Below are 20,660 nucleotides of genomic sequence, written 5' to 3' on the forward strand. Positions count from 1 at the left end.
TCGACTTCTCTGATTAATATGTGTGTGTCGAGTCCGTGTGTCTAGCGGGTCATGTGTCGACCCAGTGTTCTTTAAATGCTTTGGTTTGTGTGTGGGTCTAGTTCTTTAAGTGTTTTGGTTCATGTGTGTGGGTGTAGTTTCTTTAAGTGTTTTGCTTCCTCTGTGTGGGTGTAGTTCTTTAACTGTTTCAGTTCGTGTGTGGGTCTAGTTCTGTAAGCGCTTTGGTATGTGTGTGAGTCTAGTTATTTAAGTATTTTGTATCGTGTGTGGGTCTTAAGTATTTTGTATCGTGTGTGGGCCATTCACCCCCTCCGAGGTTCGATTTCTGGCGAAAGGGTTCTATACCGCCCTTATACATATATATAGGTTTCCCGCAAAGGGGTTCGCCAAAATAGCAGTGAGAAATAAATAAACAAAAAAAATGATTGGGATTAATAATTATCTCTTTGGTGCAAAAAAATGGAAAAACAAAAAAATGTGCACAATTGGTCTGTGACGCCTTTTGTGTGGGTGGCAATCGGCACGACGAAGGGGGGACCCAGTTTCGATCCACTGTGCCGACGGCCGCCGTTGCGCCGTGGGCTACCGTCGGCACACTGTAGACGGCGCCGTGACAGCCTAACGGCTGGGCCCGCCTGTCTGCGCGTGTACCGACGGCCGTGGCTGTGCCGACGGTGACCTTCGGGCGCCAAGTTTCTGTGCCGACTGTCCGGTTTGCGCCGACGGTGACCGTCGGTGTAGACAGCTGTGTGCCGACGGTGACCGTACGCCGACGGTCAGCTCCGTCGCCGGTCGACGAGGGCCTCTGTGCCGACGGCCCCGACATTTGGCCGTCGGCACATGGGCTGGCCGTCGGCACATGGAGTTTCTCCCGTAGTGCTTGTGGGTTTCAAAAGGACCTCGCCGCCTCGCCTCCTCTCCCCCACATTCCCAACCCATCGCCTCCTGTCGCTCCCCAACCAATCCACCATGGCGGCGGCAGCACGGCCACCCGGCCGCTTCCCCATCTCCGATGCCGCTGGTGAGCGCCTCCTACCCTTTCCCTTTCCCTCTCTACTCCAAAGTCCAAACCCTAAATCGGCTCACGCTCACTTTCTTTCTCTCTCTCTACAGTCGCAGACTTGGCTGCCTCGATGCGGGACGACCTCCTCAACGCGGCCTACAACGGCGACCTCCGCCGCCTCAAGCGTACGCACGCGTCGCTCTCCTCCCGATTGTGGGGGTTCGGCATGCAGGCTGGCGTTGTTCTGATTCCATTTTTTTTTTGGGGCGGCGGGGGCGCTTGCAGGGCTGGTGCGGGTGATAGACGACGGCGTTGGCCGCCCCAGGGATGTGGTGGAGGCGGCGACGTCGGACGCCGGCTTGGGGGCGCTGCTGGTCGCCGTGCGCAACGGGCATCTGGAGGTGTGCAGGTATCTGGTACAGGGGCTGCGCGTGGATGTCGACGCTGCCGATAACAAGGGTCTGTTCCTTCCCAACTCCGTTTTAAGCAACTCGCCTTGTGCCATGTTGGTTGTTCTTCGATCGTAAACCAACCATTGTCTTGGTTGTGGTGCGTAGAATTTGCAACATGACGGCCCGGCAGCTGCTTGGTCTGTCTGTAGGCTTTAGTTATGATTGACGAGTTCACTGGATAGACGTCTTGTTTTGTGTCTGTTCCTGGCAAACAATTTACACAAAAATTAAGCATGCATCATTGTCTTGTTATGTTATTCTCATTCATCATGGTATGCTTCATCGGGATAGGCCATGCTAAATAATGAAATAGTGCCTATGACACGTAAGCATGTAAAACAGAATCTAATGTCTTTTTGGATTGCTGTTGGGTAGCTGCACTTACAAAAATGCCCCAAAGGTATCAATACAGGGGGACTGAAATTGAAATAGTACAGTCGATTCTGCATATTTATGGGTCTGCCGAAACTAGAAAATATTTCGATTGTTTGGATAACTTTCTTCTCATGTGAAGAAATCCGTCCTGATTGCCTCAGGCATTTCCACATTCTAGTTCATGCCATACCTGAATTCCGTGTATCTGTGGTTCCACACTTTGTAATCTTGGTCATCATATTTCTAAAGTCATGCTCGGTGTAAGGTTATAAGATGTACATTGCTATGCTGATCCTGAATTTTTGTGCATCAGTAAGCCCCCCTGGTCTGTTTGCTGCAGGTAGAACAACCCTGTTTTATGCGGCGCACAGTGAACATGCTGCTGTTGTCAAGTATCTTCTTGATCATGGTGCTGATCCAGACAAAGCTGATGAGGGCGGGATATCCCCTCTACATTGTGCTGCTGGAACAGGTCCCCTCTCTATTCATATGTATCTCTGTTTTGCACGTGTGCACCACACTTTCTTTCTTTTTGTTTGTAATATATTTTGTGGCCGTATTATGTTCTTACTAGGGTTTATTTGACCTTGTTCCAGGGCCATTTTTATATATATATTTCCCTTAGGTTAGTATGGAAGTAGATTATCTTCAGTTTTGAAAGTAATATTCTACCTATCATTTACTACATCCTTAAATGTCATATGTATGGCAAGTTGTGTATTCTCTGGAAGTTATTTTACACAACTTCATCAAAATGTGTCCCCTTGCTTTATTTGAACAGTTGCTGGTCCATTGAATTCTTATGGCCAGGCGAGTAGGTCTTGTTCTTGTTTCTATGGAATGCCGACCCTCTTTAGCATTATTTTTGTAGCCTATATGCAGAGAAACTGAGGTCTGCCATGAGCCAGATACAAATAAAGAATAAAGATTCAGGATAAAACCTTACCATCTTATACAATCAGTACATTCATATTGCTTCTTTTATGCAGGAAATTGTAAAATACTAGAACTGTTGCTTGCAAAGGGAGCTCATGTTGACCCGATAGCTGATGACATTGGGACACCACTGCTTCTTGCTACTAAGTTACGACTAGTCGGTGCTATGAAGACTTTGTTAGACCATAATGCTGATGTAAGCTTAACTTCATTGTACTTCTGCCTTAAGTTGCATGTCCAGTTCAACTGTAAACATGAATAAAGTTTGAATTGTTTGCCTTTTCTCCATTTGTTTGTTAACTGTATTGTCCTCATCCTCCATTCTAGTTACTGTTTGGTACTTTGTTCCCTTGAGGCTGTTTGGTTTTTGCTGCTATGTAAGTAAAGATGCGGTCGTGGCTCTTTACAGCTAAATTAAATCTTCAAATGTTTATTATTACTTCTTTCTTTCCTGCTGCTTCTATTTGTCTAATTGTGTAGCTATATGTTATTCTTCAGGATCTCCTTGGTAGCAATTACAAGATATGGGAATACTTTGTTACTTTTGTTTAAATCCATATCATTGTTGTCAAGCTATTGTCTAGGTCATATCTTATAGTCCTCATTCTTACGCAAAAGTAATGCTTAATGTTCCATTGGAATCACAACTATTTTTCTTTCTGTGGAAGTCCACTATACATTCTTTCGTATATGCATAGTTTTCAAATTGCCAATTGCATGGTGCACTTGCCATAGTGATCGAATTTCCATCATGTCTGCCACCCCTATGTAAGTGCTATATGGAACCAATCTATCAAATAAAATAAATCTACTAATCAAGAGTTGACCAATAAGGAAGCTATTAGAACATTTTACTTATTTGTTTCCACAAATTGCAAGGTCACATGAGATGTTTCCTTCTTTTTGATTGAAAGCGTAGGTATATAAGGTTATGCATATTTACCGTTCTGTTTAATATTTTTCGCCATCCAGTTATTATAATCGAGACTAATGTTCTTCACACCTCTTACTAGCCCAACAAACCATATTTTCTGGATGGGTATGGACTGTATCCTATCACACCCCTCTTTCAGGCTGTAAATGTTTCAGTGGAATGCGTGAAGCTCCTGGTTGAGGTATTATACCTTTGACAAATCCTAGCATTGCACTAGGGTTGCTTATTTTTCCAACACTTAGTTTGGAAACCTTTAACTTCTTTAGTTATTCACATTAAAGAAAATGTGACATTCCTTTTATGTGATAGGCTGGTGCCGTCATCACCTCAGATTGTCTCACAGCTGTTTCACTTGAGTCTACAATGGGAGATGGCAGATCAACTGAGTGCTTAAATTTCTTACTGGAGGCTTTTGCAAAGTGTCATTCTTCTAATGATGTAAGATTTTCCCCTTTGCCACTAGTAAACACAATCTGAAAAATGGCACTATTCAATACTTAAGTTGTGGAGCTTAAGTGTCTTGTAAATGGCTTTTCACGCCACTTATTTCCTATCCATAGTTTGTTTTTTGCTTTCCTATGAAACCATGCACTAACCAACTCACCATCTGTCATTCTTGAATTTCTGACCAGCGTAACTTAGCCTAGACACCTTGTAGATGAGTTATGTTGTTGTGATATGTGGCTCCATGATTCCATGCTATATGCTCTTTTCTGTTTGTAGGATATGTAAATATACAATACATGTGGTATGGGATGTTTAGACTATTGATGTTTGTTGAGATACCGATTTTTGTTTGGGAAAACCTCCCTGTACTTCCGGTTTAAGCTACAGGCTGACAGACTGTAACAAATGATTCAGTTCTTTTTATTATCAATGTGCACAAGTTGCAGTTATTGATTGTGACATCCTTATAAATCTTGAGAAATTATATAGAAAATAGGAAATGAACTAGACTGTACATTTAAACTAGAAGAATATGTGTGACATCATCTTAAATCTTAAGATTATATAGAAAATAGAATAATTAACTGGGTTACATACACTAGAAGAATATGAGGTGTAATTTACGAGGAGAATATATTGTTGTATGTTAAAGTTTTCCATTAGTATAGGGTCCAAACAGGCTTCTGGCTATGCCTATTCCTGAGGAATATTTATTACAGTACTGAGCATGGATGCAGGATGCTGTATGATTAGCATAAGTGCATGAATATTTGGAATTCTCAAATTATGCTTATACAATCTGCAATGTTGATGTTAGCCAAACAAAACTATGTTTCTCCAAATATTTACATAACAATCATATGTAGTTTCTATACTATATCATTTTTTTCCATTCATTCCTCATGTCTCCATTTTATTTGATATTATTTATGGTTTAGGATAAACATGACAATGCATGGAAAATATCACAGTTGAAGTCATTTGGGAGTATAGCAGTGGAGAGAAAAAATTACTTTTCTGCATCAGCGTTCTACACTAAGGTTTGGTACTCCCTCCATTTTTATATATAAGGCCACAACGTATTTTGAGGTAGAACTTTGACTAATTGTTTGACCAACAAAATATGAGCTATATTTTTTTGGAGCAACCGGCAGGAGCTCTACCTTTTCATTAAGAAGAGGGAAAACGACCAGTTAATAATGAAAGACACAAAGTTCATATATATATGAAAGACACATAGTTCATATATATTGAAACGATTAATAGTTCATACAAATATAGAAGACCACCACTACTCATCATCTCTAAATATTGACACGATCAACATGGCTATTGTAGCCAACTAGCATCCAATGCCTTCTAGAAATCTCGAAGTCCAGGCGAGCGTCTAGAGCTGCATAGTGCACTTGCTCGTAGCTCAATGGAAAATTGGCCTGTCCAAAAATGAGTTCATCTTCTTTTTCTTGCGTGGCGACGTCCATCTTCTTCTTGTTGTACTTCTTCCTCTTCTCAAGGTTTGTCATAATGGTATAGTTTGCCAAATCATATAGACTCGGAATGGGCTTGTTGGTGGGGTTCGGGACTACCTTCTGGAGGTCATACACAGGTCGTACACAGAAGTGATATGAATGCCGTAGTGATGCAACATTTTCACATCATTGACGATAGCGACGCCGCAGAATCAGATGTTCCCGTTCTGCAAGAACTCCTTGAGCACTTGTGTAACTTCATCGACATAAATAATCTGGAACACCAACGTCTTGGACGCCACCGAGAGTTGAAGGACGGCGGCGCGCTAGTCACCGGCCAAACGAGGGTCGGTGAACTCGCAGTCCAAGCCGACGCAGTTGGTCGTTGCGGAGTCGAGAAAGTCCCTCTTCACGCCATGGATCCACTTCTCCTCCCTTCTTGCACGGAGCGCGACCGTTACCTTGAACGTCATCCCTTCGGCCATGAGATGGTATACCCGAGTCCGAGGAGCTGGGTCGCGCGCGAGGTGCACCATCGATGAAGAGGGAGAGAGGTTTTGCAAATGGTGGAGGAGAGGAGGATGGAGAGAGTCTGTGGCAATGGTGGGGCATATAAAGCAGTGGAAGAGGAAGATGAACAGGGCCAGCCACCGGTGATAAATTCCCGTGGCTGGCGCGCCGGCGCCAGCGGCTCGATTTCTGCGCGCCGCTCAATTTCGACGTCGACCAGTAATGGCGACGCGTAATCGGCTTCCGCGGGAAACGAAGCGTTTGATTTTAAGTCCCGGTTTGGGATACGCGCCGCGACTAAAGGGATACCGCAGGCGCCGCATGCCGCAAAACCCTTTAGTCCAGGTTTGGGATATGAGCCGGGACGTTTGGGTCCTAATGAGCCGGGACCTATAGGTGCCGTACGCTGTAGCATTTAGAGGGCGACGTGGCTAGGTCTTGGGTCCCGATCAAGGATACGGCCGGAGTCAAAGGTGCCTGACCAAAGGCCTCTTTTATAGTAGTGACCCCATCAGTCCCTGGCTGCTGGTCCGATTTGGCTGCTAGTATTGTGCTATATTTGTTAACTTATACTATATGAAAAAGTTTATTAGGTTTGGCATTCTTATGAAGAAAATTAAGGTATTTGCAGGATTGATTAATACCTTCGTCCATCAGCAACCATTTTCATATTTCCTATTCAAATGCTCACAAATTCGTACATTTTTTTTGTTACTAAACAAATCTTGCTCAACTTGTTGAGTGCAGGCAATTGATCTTGACCCAAGTGATGCGACCTTGTTCTCAAACAGGAGCCTTTGCTTGCTCCGCCAGGGCAATGGACATACGGCTTTGCTAGATGCTATTGAAAGCAGAGAGCTGCGGCCCGACTGGCCAAAGGCCTGCTATCGGCATGGGGCCGCTCTGATGTCACTGGAGGTGGGACTGAAGACCCCGTCGCTTACTTTATTAAATGATGCAGATTGTTTTTGATATTTCATTCATGAGGTTTTGCTCATCAGGACTACGGGGGCGCGTGTGAGGCACTTCTTGATGGCCTCAAGTTGGACCCAAAGAATGCCGAGATGGAGAGGGCATTACGGTATCCATCTTACCCCTTCTGCGTCGGAAACGTGTTATTTTGACTGGTCTTATGTGCTTACTTCAGAACGGGCATATTACAGCTGCTTACTAAAAACCTCATCAGTGCTATTATATTTGGTAGTACTTAGTAGTAGATCTGCTACACGGACTCTTTTTGCACCCTTGAATGATATTGTAGTCATGCATCTGTGCCTACACCATTATCCAACACTCATTGATTGTGACTGATGTGCAGGGAAGCTATGGAATCTCTGAAGACAGCTAAAGGCACCAGGGCAAGATGAGCTTGCTCGTGCTGACGATAGATGGATAGATGAAGACGCCTCTTGTGAAACCGTCCTCTTTTCAAGTCAAGTAATGGCCGCTGAAATATTGTGAATGATTTGTGTTTTTTAAATGTGATGAAGTGTTTGCATCCAGATGTTGGTAATGATGGAAGTGATGTGTTGCCAGTGGTACTAGCTCTATTCTCATGCGTAGTCTAACTTGGAAGTGCGATCAGCACCTCGCACCCTTACCTTTGAAGTGATTGAACCACTAGCCATCTAGCTGCGTTATAACGGGCAATTTGGAAGAAGCCAGAGAAGATGCAGACCCCGGCGAAAAAGCGGAAGAGGTTGTGCTTCAAACTTGAGATAATTACAAAAAACCACCACATATCAGGCAGTTGTTTTAGAAAACCACCATTTAAAAAAAAAAACATCACTTGATTCACGTCCAATACTAATCTAATGATGAAACAATACTGATCTAATGATGAAACCGACATGTGGATCCATATATAGGCTGACGTGGCAACAACAAAATGGTCAAATGAGACATGTTGAACAAGTTCTGATTGTGGGTTTTTTTGTAAAATTTTAGGACACGTACCTGCTCTTTCTCTGAAGGAAAGAAATTAATTTTTCTTTTATTTTCTCCCGCTCCTTCTCCACGGTGACAAGCACGCCGGCGTGCCGCCCCCGGTCTCGCTAGCCGAGAAGCTCTCTCCCAAATGGTGCGCCGCCCCAATCACCGGTGTTCACAACGAGCTACCCCGCCCCGCTCCCCGTTGCTTCACCACACCAGAACGCTGCCCCCGCTCCCGCCGGAGAGGCCTCGCCCAGTCGGTGCACCTTCCCATCTCGGCAGTGTCGACGAGCTACGCTGCACGAGCAAGCTCGGCCAGGGCAGTGCGGACGAGAACCGCCAGGGGGCGGGACGGTCCGCTCATCACCACATTGTCGCCGCAACTCGCACCAGCGCCGCCGCTACCACACACCAGCGTCGCCGCCAGCCCCTTCCGCTTCCCTCCACCACCCGGCTGGGTCGACATGTCTTCCCGAGCGGAACCTGCGTGGGGAGAAGGTATTGGTCATTTCTATGTTCGAGAACGCGATCGGCATTCAGAGCGCACCGCCATCGGCATCACACTCGTCCTCGTCGCTGCAATCCTCTCTGAGACACACAACCATGTCCATTAGCTTCGCCTTGACCTGTAGATCCCCTCTGCCAAAGGAATCGACTAGGGAGACTTCATGATGTTGCCGCGGTATTCATCTTCCTCCGCTCCGGGAGGTCGTCGACTCGTCATTGGGTCATCGATCTACTCCGCAGTAGCCCCTGGAGGCCCGCCCCTGGCCGGAGCTCCCCCAGCAGCGCCATGGCTGAGCTCGCCCTTGCCGCCCCTCGAGGAGCTCGCACGCGGCTGCCCCTGGCCGGAGCTTCTCAGCCGCGCCATGGCCAAGCTCGCACGCGGCCGCCCCTGGCCGTCCACCTCTTCCACGCGGCCGCGATAAGTTGCAAAAAAAGCCCAAAGGAGACTGCAGGTCGGTCACCCCTTGGCCGGGAGGGCACTGCTCCACCGACGCCGCCGCCACGCCTCCGGCGAGAAATTACAGCCCCCTTCATCCTGGAACCGCTCATCCCCCGCCGCCCCATCGAGCTCCAGAAACGTTCCTCGGTGCCCTCCGGGAAGCCGCGTCGACCCCCCTGCCTCCGCACTGCTCCACCGATATGGCCGCCGGTCTGCGGCCCTGCTACATCGACTCCACCGCCGACCTGATGTTTCTGCTCACCGCACGCCCCTACAACATGATGTTTCTGCTCACCGCACGCCCCTACATACTGCCTGACAATCCTAGTCGCCAAAGATACGTCAAACTGTGCAACATGGACTGTTCTGGACATCCACATGAATGATGAATCGGATGATGAGACATTTGACAAATCTTGTCAGCTTAGCGCCAAGCTCATCAGCAAAGAGCTGGAAACACCCGATGCTAACATGCTAGAGCTGATCAGCCAAATGTGGGTGGAGTTGCTGTGCTACACGGCCTATTGGTGCAAACCCGATTCCTATGCAAGACAGCAGGCACTGAGCAAAGGCGGCGAATTGTTGCCTTTTTGTTGGAGTTACTGAAAATGCGGTATTTTTAAGCATTTAATACACTGATAGATACCAGGTACAGAAGACGTGTAATAATGTGGCGTGGTCGTCTTTGGATATACACCCATGTGCCATGCATGTATATTGTAAAGGAATTTCTAAGTTTCAGCTAGCTGAGACGTAGCTTATGTCTCAGTCACGTGCTCCATCGTTCGATTTTATTTCTGCTTGAAGATTCGTGTTTGCTGTTGTTTATACTTTGTTTAGCCCCGCATCATGTTATTCGCTATGTCTCAGACGAACTGAAACTTAGACACACCCATATTGTAAGGTAAGGGGGCTCCAGGTGCATTGTCTCTTCCCTAAGACTTTTAGAGGCCACTACTCCGATGAATGATCTTATGTGTCGTATCTCAGGGATGTTTTATTTAATTGGTCCGGATATCATATTTATTTCATTTCATTGGTTTAGAGATCCAATTTGTATTTCATTTGATTGGTTCGGAGATTATACTTGCAATTCAACATTGTGGTTTAGTTAATAGTGCAATGTTGTTTCATTTCGTTTCATTGGTTCAGAGATCATGTTTGAATTCAACCTGTCAACCTAAGCACTGTTAGTTAAGACGTTTATAATTTTATTATTTTTGGGGTGTTTTGTTGTGATGTTGATGATTGTTTTGTACAGATTATTAATAGATCATTGGACCTATTCGTTAAGAAAAAAAGATTGTAGAGAGACGTACTGTAAAGAGGTCTTCGGTATGGGGCAAGAGAAATTGCAAAAGTGGCGCATAAGATCCACGGATCCTGTTAATAGGTGGCTAACCTATATATGTGTTGGTACTGTCTATTTTAGATTTTAGAAGGTTTTGATCTCTATGTGATCTGTGCCACTTCCCCTAAAAGCTCTGCTGGGATCTCTGCATGTGTGTCACTGCAGAAAAAAAAAACCTGGTAGTTCATCTTGACCTGATGGTTTAGTCTTTAGGCTTAATCCTTTTACTTTAGGCTTTGTTTAAGCTCTGTTTGTTTTTTTGGTTGCTGTAGCTTCATTCACAGGTAAAGTGGGTTTGTCCCTTCACTTGAGATACGCGGGGTTCCTTCCATTAAATAAAAACAGTGCATTTTGTTATTATTTTAGTGACCTTGGCACTGGAGTCGTTATTCTCTGCTCTTACTTTTGCTCATGTGGCACTTCTTCTTTTCTTTTACTTTTGCTCATGTGGAACGCGGGAATGCAATTCAAAATGGAGATGAGTTCGGTATACTTTATGCAAGACAAGAAGGCTAGCTCAGGTTCTGTTATATTCCTCGATCTTCCACGCAAAGTGGATTAGTACACGTGTGTGCTATACAGCATATCATGTGGCGGCGTCGCCTATAATACGTATCAGGTTTCAGCTAGCCGGCCATCAAAGCAACTGATGGATCTGTTTTCCTCATCCACCTCATCGGTTTAGCTTGTACGTCTTCTCTGCTAGCCGATCAAGCCGGTGGATCATCTCATCGATCCAGATCACTTCTCCAGCTAATTAAGCCATGTAAGTGATACTAGTCTTCCTGCCTTGTACTAGATGCAGTAGTGTTCACGTGTATATTTCTATCCCTGGCGGCGAAATATGTAAATGTATTCATAGATGCTTGAGATGGGCTTTTCTAAGCAAGGGTACACCTGCACCCTCACTTATTTTTGACATTTCTGGTGTACCAAAAAATTCAAAAAAAAATCTATATCTACATGTTGCAGTACAAAAGTTATGTTGATCTGTGAAGTTTGAGGTCGATAAGTTATGTGACTATTTCCTTTGAGAGAAAAAAAAAGTTAAAATTTGATGAATTTTATATTCGCATGTAGTTGCTATCATTTGTTATTTTTATATAGGCCACATACCGTAAGTTTTCTCTACGAATATTTTTTTTGAAGCTTTCACCGGGGGGGAGAGGATCCCCACCTGAATATATTGCATCAAGAACTGTTTTGGAGGTTACAGAGGGAGAGGTAGTCACGCCACAGGTCGGCGTGTACTCTCAATTCCGCTTTCTTGTATTTCTCTACGAATATTTTTTGTATGGCATGCTTTTCTTGTACGGCACTCGTGATTTCGTTTGTAATATTTTTGTTGTGATTTAGAATCAAAACGAAAACCAGAAGGTAGTGAGAGTCTCTGGGTGTCATGATGATGCACTCAAAACGTACTTTTCCTACTTTCAAACCTTGGATTAAATGTATTTGTTGAACTATACAGTATTAGCTTTCTTTGCGTCAAGGTTTGCATGTCCAGTTAAAGCAGTCGTTGTTACCCATTTGCAGTTGAGAAACTATGGCAGCAGGACTGCTAGAGCCGCTAGTGGTGTTCTGGAAAGAGTGGGGAGTCCTAGCGTTGGTGATGTTGAGTTTCACACTGCAAGTGATCCTCCTCATCACCGCCGAGATCCGCCGGCGCAAGGACTCCGGCGCACTAAAGGTGGTCGTCTGGTTGGCATACCTGCTTGCCGACACGACGGCAGTATACACTCTAGGCCACATGTCCATTACCAGCCCAGCGTCGCAGGATCAGCAATTGATGGCGTTCTGGGCACCATTCTTGCTGCTGCACCTCGGCGGGCAGGACAACATCACCGCCTACTCCATCGAGGACAACCGGCTGTGGCTGCGCCACCTGCAGAGCTTCGTCATCCAGGTCATCGCCGCTGGCTACGTGCTCTACCAGTCCTCTATCGTGGCTCGCCGGACCTTGTTCCGTCCGGCTGCCATTCTCATGTTTGTGGTTGGTGTTGTCAAGTACGGGGAGAGAGTGTGTGCGCTCCAGCTTGCCTGCACGAATAACATGTCCCGGAAGAACTACGCGCCTATTACCTGGACTGGTTCTGATGATGATGAAAGTCCCAGTAGCATGGGACCATATCCGGAAACATTTCGAGCTCATGTGCTGCTGGATTTTCCCAAGCAGATGTTGAAGGGGCCTTTGCCTATTCCTCCAGAAATCTTGGAAAGTTGCGAGTGGGAGGAGATGTATGGGGTGGCCGAGATGCAGCTCTCACTCATGCACGACGTCTTCTACAGCAAGGCTGAGCTGATCCACACTTGGTATGGGTACTGCATCCGTGTCTTCTCATTGCTGGCAACTGTCGCCGCACTCCTGCTATTTCGTCGATTAATAAGTGAGGAAGATGGTTACAGAAGAGCAGATGTCACCGCCACCTATGTTCTGCTAGCTGGAGCCGTCGTTCTGGAGATCACATCAGTGCTGAGGGCCATGTTCTCCACCTGGACATATGGCAAGCTCATCAGGAGAAGACGTTATTGTGGTTGTGTTGCTCGTGCATTAGCTCGGCTGGCGTTGATTCCACTTTGGTTTCGGTCTCATGCCGTCGCCATGTATGAGATATGCAGAGAAAGAGCAGGAATAGGGGCTAGTTCAAGGTACTGGTCCGGCACCATGGGGCAACACAACCTTATTTACATGTGCAGCCACTGTAAGGACAGTCGAGGCAGCAAAATGGCAAGATGGGTGGGACGGGAGGACTGGTGGAACATGCTGGTTTACACGTCCTCCGTCCCCGTTTCGCCACACATCAGTGAGCTACTCAAGAAACAAGTGAAGCAAAGTCACAACGTCAACAAAGAGAACCCAGATCATATCCGGAACTCACGGGGCCGAGCGACCCTGAAGAGGAGGAGGCCAGAATTGTACGAGGAGCTGCGCTGGAGCGTGGACAGTGAGTTCGGTGTGAGTATCCTCGTGTGGCACATCGCCACACATATCTACCTCAGCTGGTACGAGAGGAAACACACACGCCGCCTTTCACAAGTGACCCGGGAGCTCTCGAACTACATGATGTTTCTCCTCGCCGAACGCCCCTACATGCTGCCTGACAATGTTGGACGCCACGATTACCTTGGACTGTGCTACATATTGATCCATGAGCTCCAATGCTCGAGAGAGGATGTGCTCTATTTACTACAGGACCACGGAGATGTTGTCATTTCGGGACAAAGAGAGGAGGCTGCTCGTGAGTTCGAATCGAATACCACATTTGACAATGCATGTCGGCTTGGGGTCAAGCTCATAAGCAAAGAGGTTGAAACACCCGATGCTAACATGGTGGAGGTGATCAGCCAAGTGTGGGTGGAGCTTCTGTGCTACGCATCCTATCAGTGCATACCGGAATCCCATGCAAGACAGCTGAGCAACGGCGGCGAGTTCACCACCGTCGTTGCCCTTTTGCTGGAGTACATGGAATATGATATTTTAACCTTTGAGTCTGTGCAAGATAGGTCTGAAGACTCCATGGCCAGCAGCGACACTGTACAGGATACGTGTAATAGTGTGGCGGGATCAGTCTGACCAAAGTTAACCCATGTGCCACCGACAAATGATCTTATGTGTTGTATCTCAGGGATGTTTCATTTAACTAGTTTACAGACCAAATTTATTTTATTTCATTTCACTGGCTTAGAGATCCAATTTGTATTTCATTTGATTGCTCCAGAGATTATATTTGCAATTCAACATTGTGGTCTAGCTTATAGCTTCACGATGTTTCATTTCACTTTAATTGGTTCGGAGATCATGTTTGCAATTCAACTTGTCAATCCAAGCACTATTAGGTTGCAGTCAAGATGTTATATCCTGAACATTTAGGTTTGCAATCATCCTAGCAGCGGCAGCAACAGGGAGCCTACTAGCTTTTTCACAAAGGGGTGGCTAACTGTGATTTTCGAGTCTCCGTGAGCGTGAACTATGCAACTTTGGCTATGCAGTTGAACTGTTGAAGAGATTTGGACCATGTGTCGGACGAGGGCTACTCCGGTGCTCCCCCCTAAACTAAGTTGAAGGATCATAGTTGATATTTTTTCCTATATTAGATCCGCCGAAATTCATATCTAGCCCATGTATACCTATCTATATTGATACGGTATGTATACGTCGCACAAAGAAAAAAAAGAGGTCACATGAGTAAGATCTTTATAGCATTTTTCTATTTTGGCACACGCACGTGACCGTCGATACGTATAAAACGAGAAACAACACAACACGGACCATACGGGCCTGTACATGGCTGTACGGACGGTGGACCTGCACTCAGAATTACGATTGTGAGCCCTCTTACCAACATCGATAGGAAGATCTTCACCGTTATTGTATTTTACGCGCCCATATTATTTCCAGGGGAGGAGCACCGGAGAGAAGTGGTGTCGGACCGTGGCTATCCAGAGGGATTCGGTTCCCTGTTCATGTCTCCTCTTGTCTCTTCTTGTTATGTTGCCTCCTCATTACTTCCTTTTAATTCTTTCTGACGTATCTATATCAATCTTTGGTTGTCTGCACAAATTATTCATACCAGTGCAGTGAATGATGTATTCATACCAGTGAAAATGTTGTCCCTGTGGGTTAAACGAACCAGGCATACAATGAAAATGAAAATGGATTTGAAAAGTCATTTTGCACAACCATGATTAATAATTTGCTCTCAGGATTATTGTCGTAGACGTAAAGGTTTCATATACAGGCACGCCAGACATTGAAGATTGGCCTCCTCCCCATCGGCGTCATTGAAGCCATTGACAAGCGGCGCCGCGCTTTCCTTTGGACCGGAGAAGAATCATGCAACGGAGGCCAATGCAAAGTGGCCTGGGAAGAGGTCTGCGCTCCTAAACAGCTTGGAGGACTGGGGGTCATATCCCTCCCTTCACAAAATTCGGCTCTTCTCGCAAAATTTCTCACAAAAATCCACTCTGCCCCCTGGGCATCCTGGTTTCGCCGGATGTACGGGTGGGACGGCTCCCGTGACTTGGGGGACCGCCACCACCTGGACACCCCCATCTGGAAGGATATTGTTGTCGGTCTTGCTGCCTTTCGCTCCATCTCCAAGATCACCTTGGGAAATGGGACTTCCGCGGCCTTCTGGATGGATCTCTGGCTTGGAGACCAGCCCCTGCACGAACGATTCCCCAACCTGTTCTCTCACTCTATTCGCCCCCACATCAATGTTGCCACTACCCTATCCTTGGGCCTAGAAAGCACCCTTGGACCACGCCTCATAGCTACCACGGCAGATGACCTTCGAGCTTTGTCTCACGAGCTGAGCTTGGTGGACCTGCGTCTTGACGTTCCGGACTTACGGGACATCCGCCTCTCTAACAAAAAACTTTCAAACAAATGTTTCTATGTCCACTCCTTCAGGCATTTGCAGATAGATTATATGTCGACGGTGATTTGGAGGAGTGCGCAACCAGCAGGATGTTGTAGCCTCACTACTACTTAATTAATGATCATTAATTAAGGGCAGCTAAGCGATTTCATAGCCTGAGTTTGACTTAACCAGCTGACCTTACTTCGTAACCTTAGCCTACCTTTCTTTAGAAAATGTTCGACTAAGATTATGAAATTACAGAGTAGGTTTTTTTTAAGTAATACTAAGGAACTGGAAAAAAAGTTCGGAAAAGGAGAAAAGCTAAGGTTACAGACTCACTTATCCGTCTACAAAGGAAAAGGCTTAGATAGAGGAAGCGGAAGAAGGAACAAGGCTTGAAGGCGGATTAGCAAGGGAATGAATCTGATGAAGCTGTTCCTCCGCTAGAATAAGGGGGGTGACAAGGTATTAACTTGTCAATGCCTACGGGTTGTAGACTAGGGTTTAGTTGGAAGTAGAGGGCAATTAGATCTCGAAGGTTTCAGCCGAAAAGTACTCGACGATTATGAAAACTAGGGTTTGAGAGACAATGATTCGATCCTTTCTTCGTCCCTCGACTCCCCCTTATATAGGAGGCGGAGCCGAGGGATTCGTGTTGTACAAGTTACAGAGTCCAGGACGGTTTCTAACTCATCCCGTAAGATTACAAATAATGCTTCCTATTACAACTCTAGCTTTCCTTAATAATATCTTGGGCTTCCGAATCTTCTTATTCTTCGGGTAGTGGGCCTTCAGTAAACCCCGGGTACTATCTTCGGCAGGCCCATTTGAGATGCCTATGTCAGTAGCCCCCGAGATTTTGCTTGAATCGTAGAGTCAGGGAAAATCTCGAATGTTTATTTTTACTCAACAACTTAAAACTTTTCTATATTTCTTCACATAAATTTCTATATTGTACAGGGATAATGGTAGTTGGGGCTAGTTCATCTGACGGATCAGGTACTAGTTAACTGCTCTAGTGGCAATCCGCAAAAACCTACTTCAAGATCACGTCCCTGGACATGATCTCGGGATACTGGTGTAAACTTCGACAGGTGCCGCTTAAGGTCTTACCATTCTGTCGAGTCCCAGTCATATTTATCGGGTACCTAACGCGTCCGTTAGGATTTTTCTTCGTATCTGTTGATACGGATAAAAGTAGCAAACCGACGTCAGAGACGATGCCACGCCTCACAGAACGGATCTGGGGTCTTACCTTCGCAAAGTTTTGCGGCATTCAGAAATTGATCGCAACTTTGGCGTTCTGAGAATATATTGTCGAGTGCTTATTCGGCTGTTGGAATGGCACATTTTATTGAGTCAAAGATGACTTATATTGCTCTCCCGATGGGAGTATATGCAGAGTTATTAATAACTCGAAATATATTCTTTTGCTCTTCTATCTTTCTTCTTTTCATTCTTTCTTTCTTCTTCTTTTTTATAATTTCATCGGGCACGCGAACAGCGTTCCCGATGGGAGTAGCCCCCGAGGCTACAGCCAAGGACTTGTGCTTGGGTGTAGGCTCCACGTCTTATGCCGCTATATTTTCTTTCTCTCCCGAAGTTTTACAATTTCTCGGGTGCGCGAACAGCGCTCCCGATGGGAGTAGCCCCCGAGGCTATGAACAAATATTTGTATTTGATCATAGGCTCACGCCATTTCTATTTTGTCTTTCTTGATCTTTTCATTTTTCCAAAGTAGCCCCCGAGCATTTGATCAAAAACTTGTATTTGATCGAAGGCTCATCAATATTTTCCATGTCGCCTTTTATGAAGCTGTTGAGGCGAATTTTTTCCTGCAAAGGTGACGTTATTGCTGACGATAGCCACGATTTCGAGTCCGAAAATCGCGATTAGTTTTCTCCCGCTGCCCTGCGGGCCCAAAGTAACCATTATCTTGACACGTCGTGCAGGTGGGGGACGCACGTCCTCCGCTTTTCCTGGCGCACGTACCGTAACTTCTCAATGTTAAAATACTTTTTTGCCCTTGTTTCCCTGTGGTTATCATCTGCCGCACACTTTTTCCATCCAACGGTCCGCCGCTTCACCGCACCTCTATATAAGATCTCCTTCTTCTTCCTCGAGCACTTCCGCTCGAGCCGTTCTCCTGCTCTCCTCTGCGAAACCTTCTCCTGCGCTCCACAATTCCCTAAGCTCATCTTCTCCAAGCTGCATTCCTGCACCATTGTTAATGCCACCGCGTCGTTTGATCAAGCACAGCACGCCGGAATCATCAATGGCTGCCGTGGATCTGGGAACCGCGGAGTGGGAAAGGTCCAAGATTTCCACCCAGGACATCAATCTGTTGAAGAAGCTAGGGATCAGCAAGAAGCCCAAAGCACTGAGCTTCCCTAGTGAGGAAAGCTACCCAACCCCTCCAATGGGGTATCGGGTAAGTTTCATCGACCATCTCATCCGTGGTCTCTCCGCCCCCATTCATCCTTTCCTCCGCGGACTGCTTTTCGTTTATGGTCTGCAACTTCACCACCTCACGCCAAATTGTATCCTCCATATCTCCATTTTCATCACCCTCTGCGAAGCCTTCCTTGGCGTCCAGCCTAACTGGGCGCTATGGAAGCGCATTTTCTTTTGTCGCCGCAATGGCTCTCCCAATGTCGCCTATAATATAGGCGGCGTTGTTATTTCTGTTCGCCCCACGGTCGATTACTTCGACGTCAAACTCCCTGACTCAGTTCAAGGGTGGCGCAAGAAGTGGTTGTACATTCAGGAGGAGAACCATGGATGTGCTGAAGACAACATCCCTCCTTTTGATGGCGCCGAAAAAATCCTTCGCCGCCGCTCCTGGGACGCAGAGGCTACCGAAGAAGAAAAAATGTCGACAGAGGCCCTGATGACTCGTATCCATGAGTTGCAAAATACTCGCGGCAAAGAATTATCAGGTATCCAAATCACGGCATATTTTCTTAGAACCAGAGTGCAGCCACTTCAGGCTCGCAAATACCCTCTCTGGAAATATGCTGGCGACAAGGACGCAGATCGGTTGTCAGCGGATTTAGAGGTCAAGGACTTAGAGAAGCTTGTCCGAAAAATCTCGTCTCTCAGCAAAAAAGATCCTGTCCCTTCTTCTTGCCGTGTAAAACCATTCAGCGCCACCAATCCACTTCCCAAGGTAAACTTTGTCGCTTGATTTGTTATTGCTTTGCTATCTCCTTGTTTTTTTTAATTCCTTTATTGACATCTTCCCCTGTTTTTTTTTTTACAGAACCACCCAAATCTTATCTCGCTTCCTCCCCTTCCTGAAGGTGGAGAAGTCGAGGAAAGGGCCGTTGTCACCGACGACAACCAAGATGCTCCTTATTTTGTGAATGAACCCGTGGATTCTCTAAAATCTGCGGGATCTTCTGAAAAGGAGGCTGCCTCCGAAGGCACTGCATCGGCACAATCTCCTCCTCCTGCTGTTTCCCCAAGGAACAAGAGGAAGAGGAATGATGCCGAAGATTCCGGCACCTCCAAAGCCGAAGAAGTTGGTCCTTCACGTCACAAGGCAACTTATGATCCATATCTTGAATCCCTCATCAGCTCGTAAGTCACCTTGATTTTTCCTTATTTTTGTACTCGAAGATTTTTGTCTATCTTGCTTTTTATGCTGTCGACTTTTAATCGCAATGATGATGAGGAAGAAATACCAACTCTTGATGTGGCTGCTCGAACGAGTACGTCACATACTTTAATTGTTTCGGAGACGCCAGTTGAAGGAGAGGAATCCTCGCCTCCTCAACAAAACGTTGGCGCTCCTACTCCTCCTTCAAGCCCTCTTGTCCCTTCACCAAAAAGGACAAGGGTGGAAACGATCGTGGAGCCTACCCTCCAATTGGGTAGCTCCTCCAATCCTCTCTTGGATGATGTAAGTTCTTAATTTGCTTGTCACTATCTATATTTCCTCTGTTTGCTTCTTTATGCCTTCATATTTTTCCCATACCGACGTTTTCTTTGTTTGTCCTTCTTTGGCAGCCTATGATCAAAGAGCTTGTTCGTATCGGTGCCCAATTTATTGGGTACCGTGAATATGCCAGCAAGACTGAAGGTAATAACTTTTTGATGACCCTTGTTTATAACTTCTTGCTCCTGTTTTGTCGCAATTTTGACGATTATTTACTATTTGGGTAGAGAAACTTGCAGAATCCAACAAGCTTGTCGACACTCTTGCTCAGAAACTGGAGCAAAGTGAAACGGCTCGCAAGAAAGCTGAACTTGACGCTAGCCAAGCTAAAGCAGAGGCTGAGAAGGCCAAGGCAAAAGCTGCTGGTGTCGAAGATCTGCAAAAAAGACTTGATGACGCCGAAACTGCTTTGAATGAGCACAAGGCCGCCCAGGCTACTCGTGAATAGGCGATCATCAAGCGCTTGAACACGCAGAATCGGCGCTTCCTCGGTAATTTTGTCGATCCCTTCTATCTTCCTTAGACTTGCTTTTCTTTGCCTGCTGTCGACCAACATATATTTTCTGCGGCAGGTAAGACAAACCAAGAATTTGAGCTTGAAGATCCCGACAATGATCCTCTCCTTGACGCACTATCTTTCCTGGAGTTTCATGGAACCGAAGTTCGCGAAGGCATGGAGCATGCTGACGCAGGATTATCAAGGCTGTTCCCCTACTTCTTCCCGAAGAAAGAGGAGCCCAAGACTTTCCTTGCTCTTGCCAAGGATTTCAATCCACCAGAAGATCTTGGACTGAAGATGCGCCAGGAAAACATGAAGATTGCTGTCGAAAGCACTGTTGCCTTGGTCGCTGACAGCCAACAAACTGTTGACTGGATGAAAGTTGGCGACACCGAACAGATAGAGCAAACGAAATGGCGATCTTTGATCAAGGCAGCCAAGCCCAACTCGAAGAAAATTCTGGCCTATTTCGGGATCAAGCCATCTTCAACTCCTAGCTCATC

At 46.1% G+C, this 20,660-nt stretch overlaps 2 protein-coding genes across 2 annotated transcripts; both read left to right on the top strand.

The window, feature by feature from the left end:
• Positions 1 to 898: 898 nt before the first annotated feature.
• LOC127314820 (uncharacterized) lies at positions 899 to 7,670 on the top strand. Its single transcript, XM_051345347.2, has 11 exons — positions 899 to 1,021; positions 1,114 to 1,188; positions 1,289 to 1,462; positions 2,171 to 2,302; positions 2,820 to 2,962; positions 3,780 to 3,881; positions 4,010 to 4,138; positions 5,086 to 5,187; positions 6,874 to 7,044; positions 7,128 to 7,207; positions 7,445 to 7,670. Exons 1-11 carry the CDS (start codon positions 970 to 972, stop codon positions 7,491 to 7,493), a joined length of 1,209 nt encoding a protein of 402 aa, XP_051201307.1. The 5' UTR covers positions 899 to 969; the 3' UTR covers positions 7,494 to 7,670.
• A 4,244-nt stretch (positions 7,671 to 11,914) lies between these two features.
• Positions 11,915 to 14,096, top strand: LOC127312566 (uncharacterized). Its single transcript, XM_051343092.2, has one exon. It carries the CDS (start codon positions 11,968 to 11,970, stop codon positions 13,927 to 13,929), a length of 1,962 nt encoding a protein of 653 aa, XP_051199052.1. The 5' UTR covers positions 11,915 to 11,967; the 3' UTR covers positions 13,930 to 14,096.
• Positions 14,097 to 20,660: the final 6,564 nt, after the last annotated feature.

This window comes from Lolium perenne, chromosome 7 (genome assembly GCF_019359855.2).
Source record: "Lolium perenne isolate Kyuss_39 chromosome 7, Kyuss_2.0, whole genome shotgun sequence".
In the NCBI taxonomy this organism is placed as follows: Eukaryota; Viridiplantae; Streptophyta; class Magnoliopsida; order Poales; family Poaceae; genus Lolium; species Lolium perenne.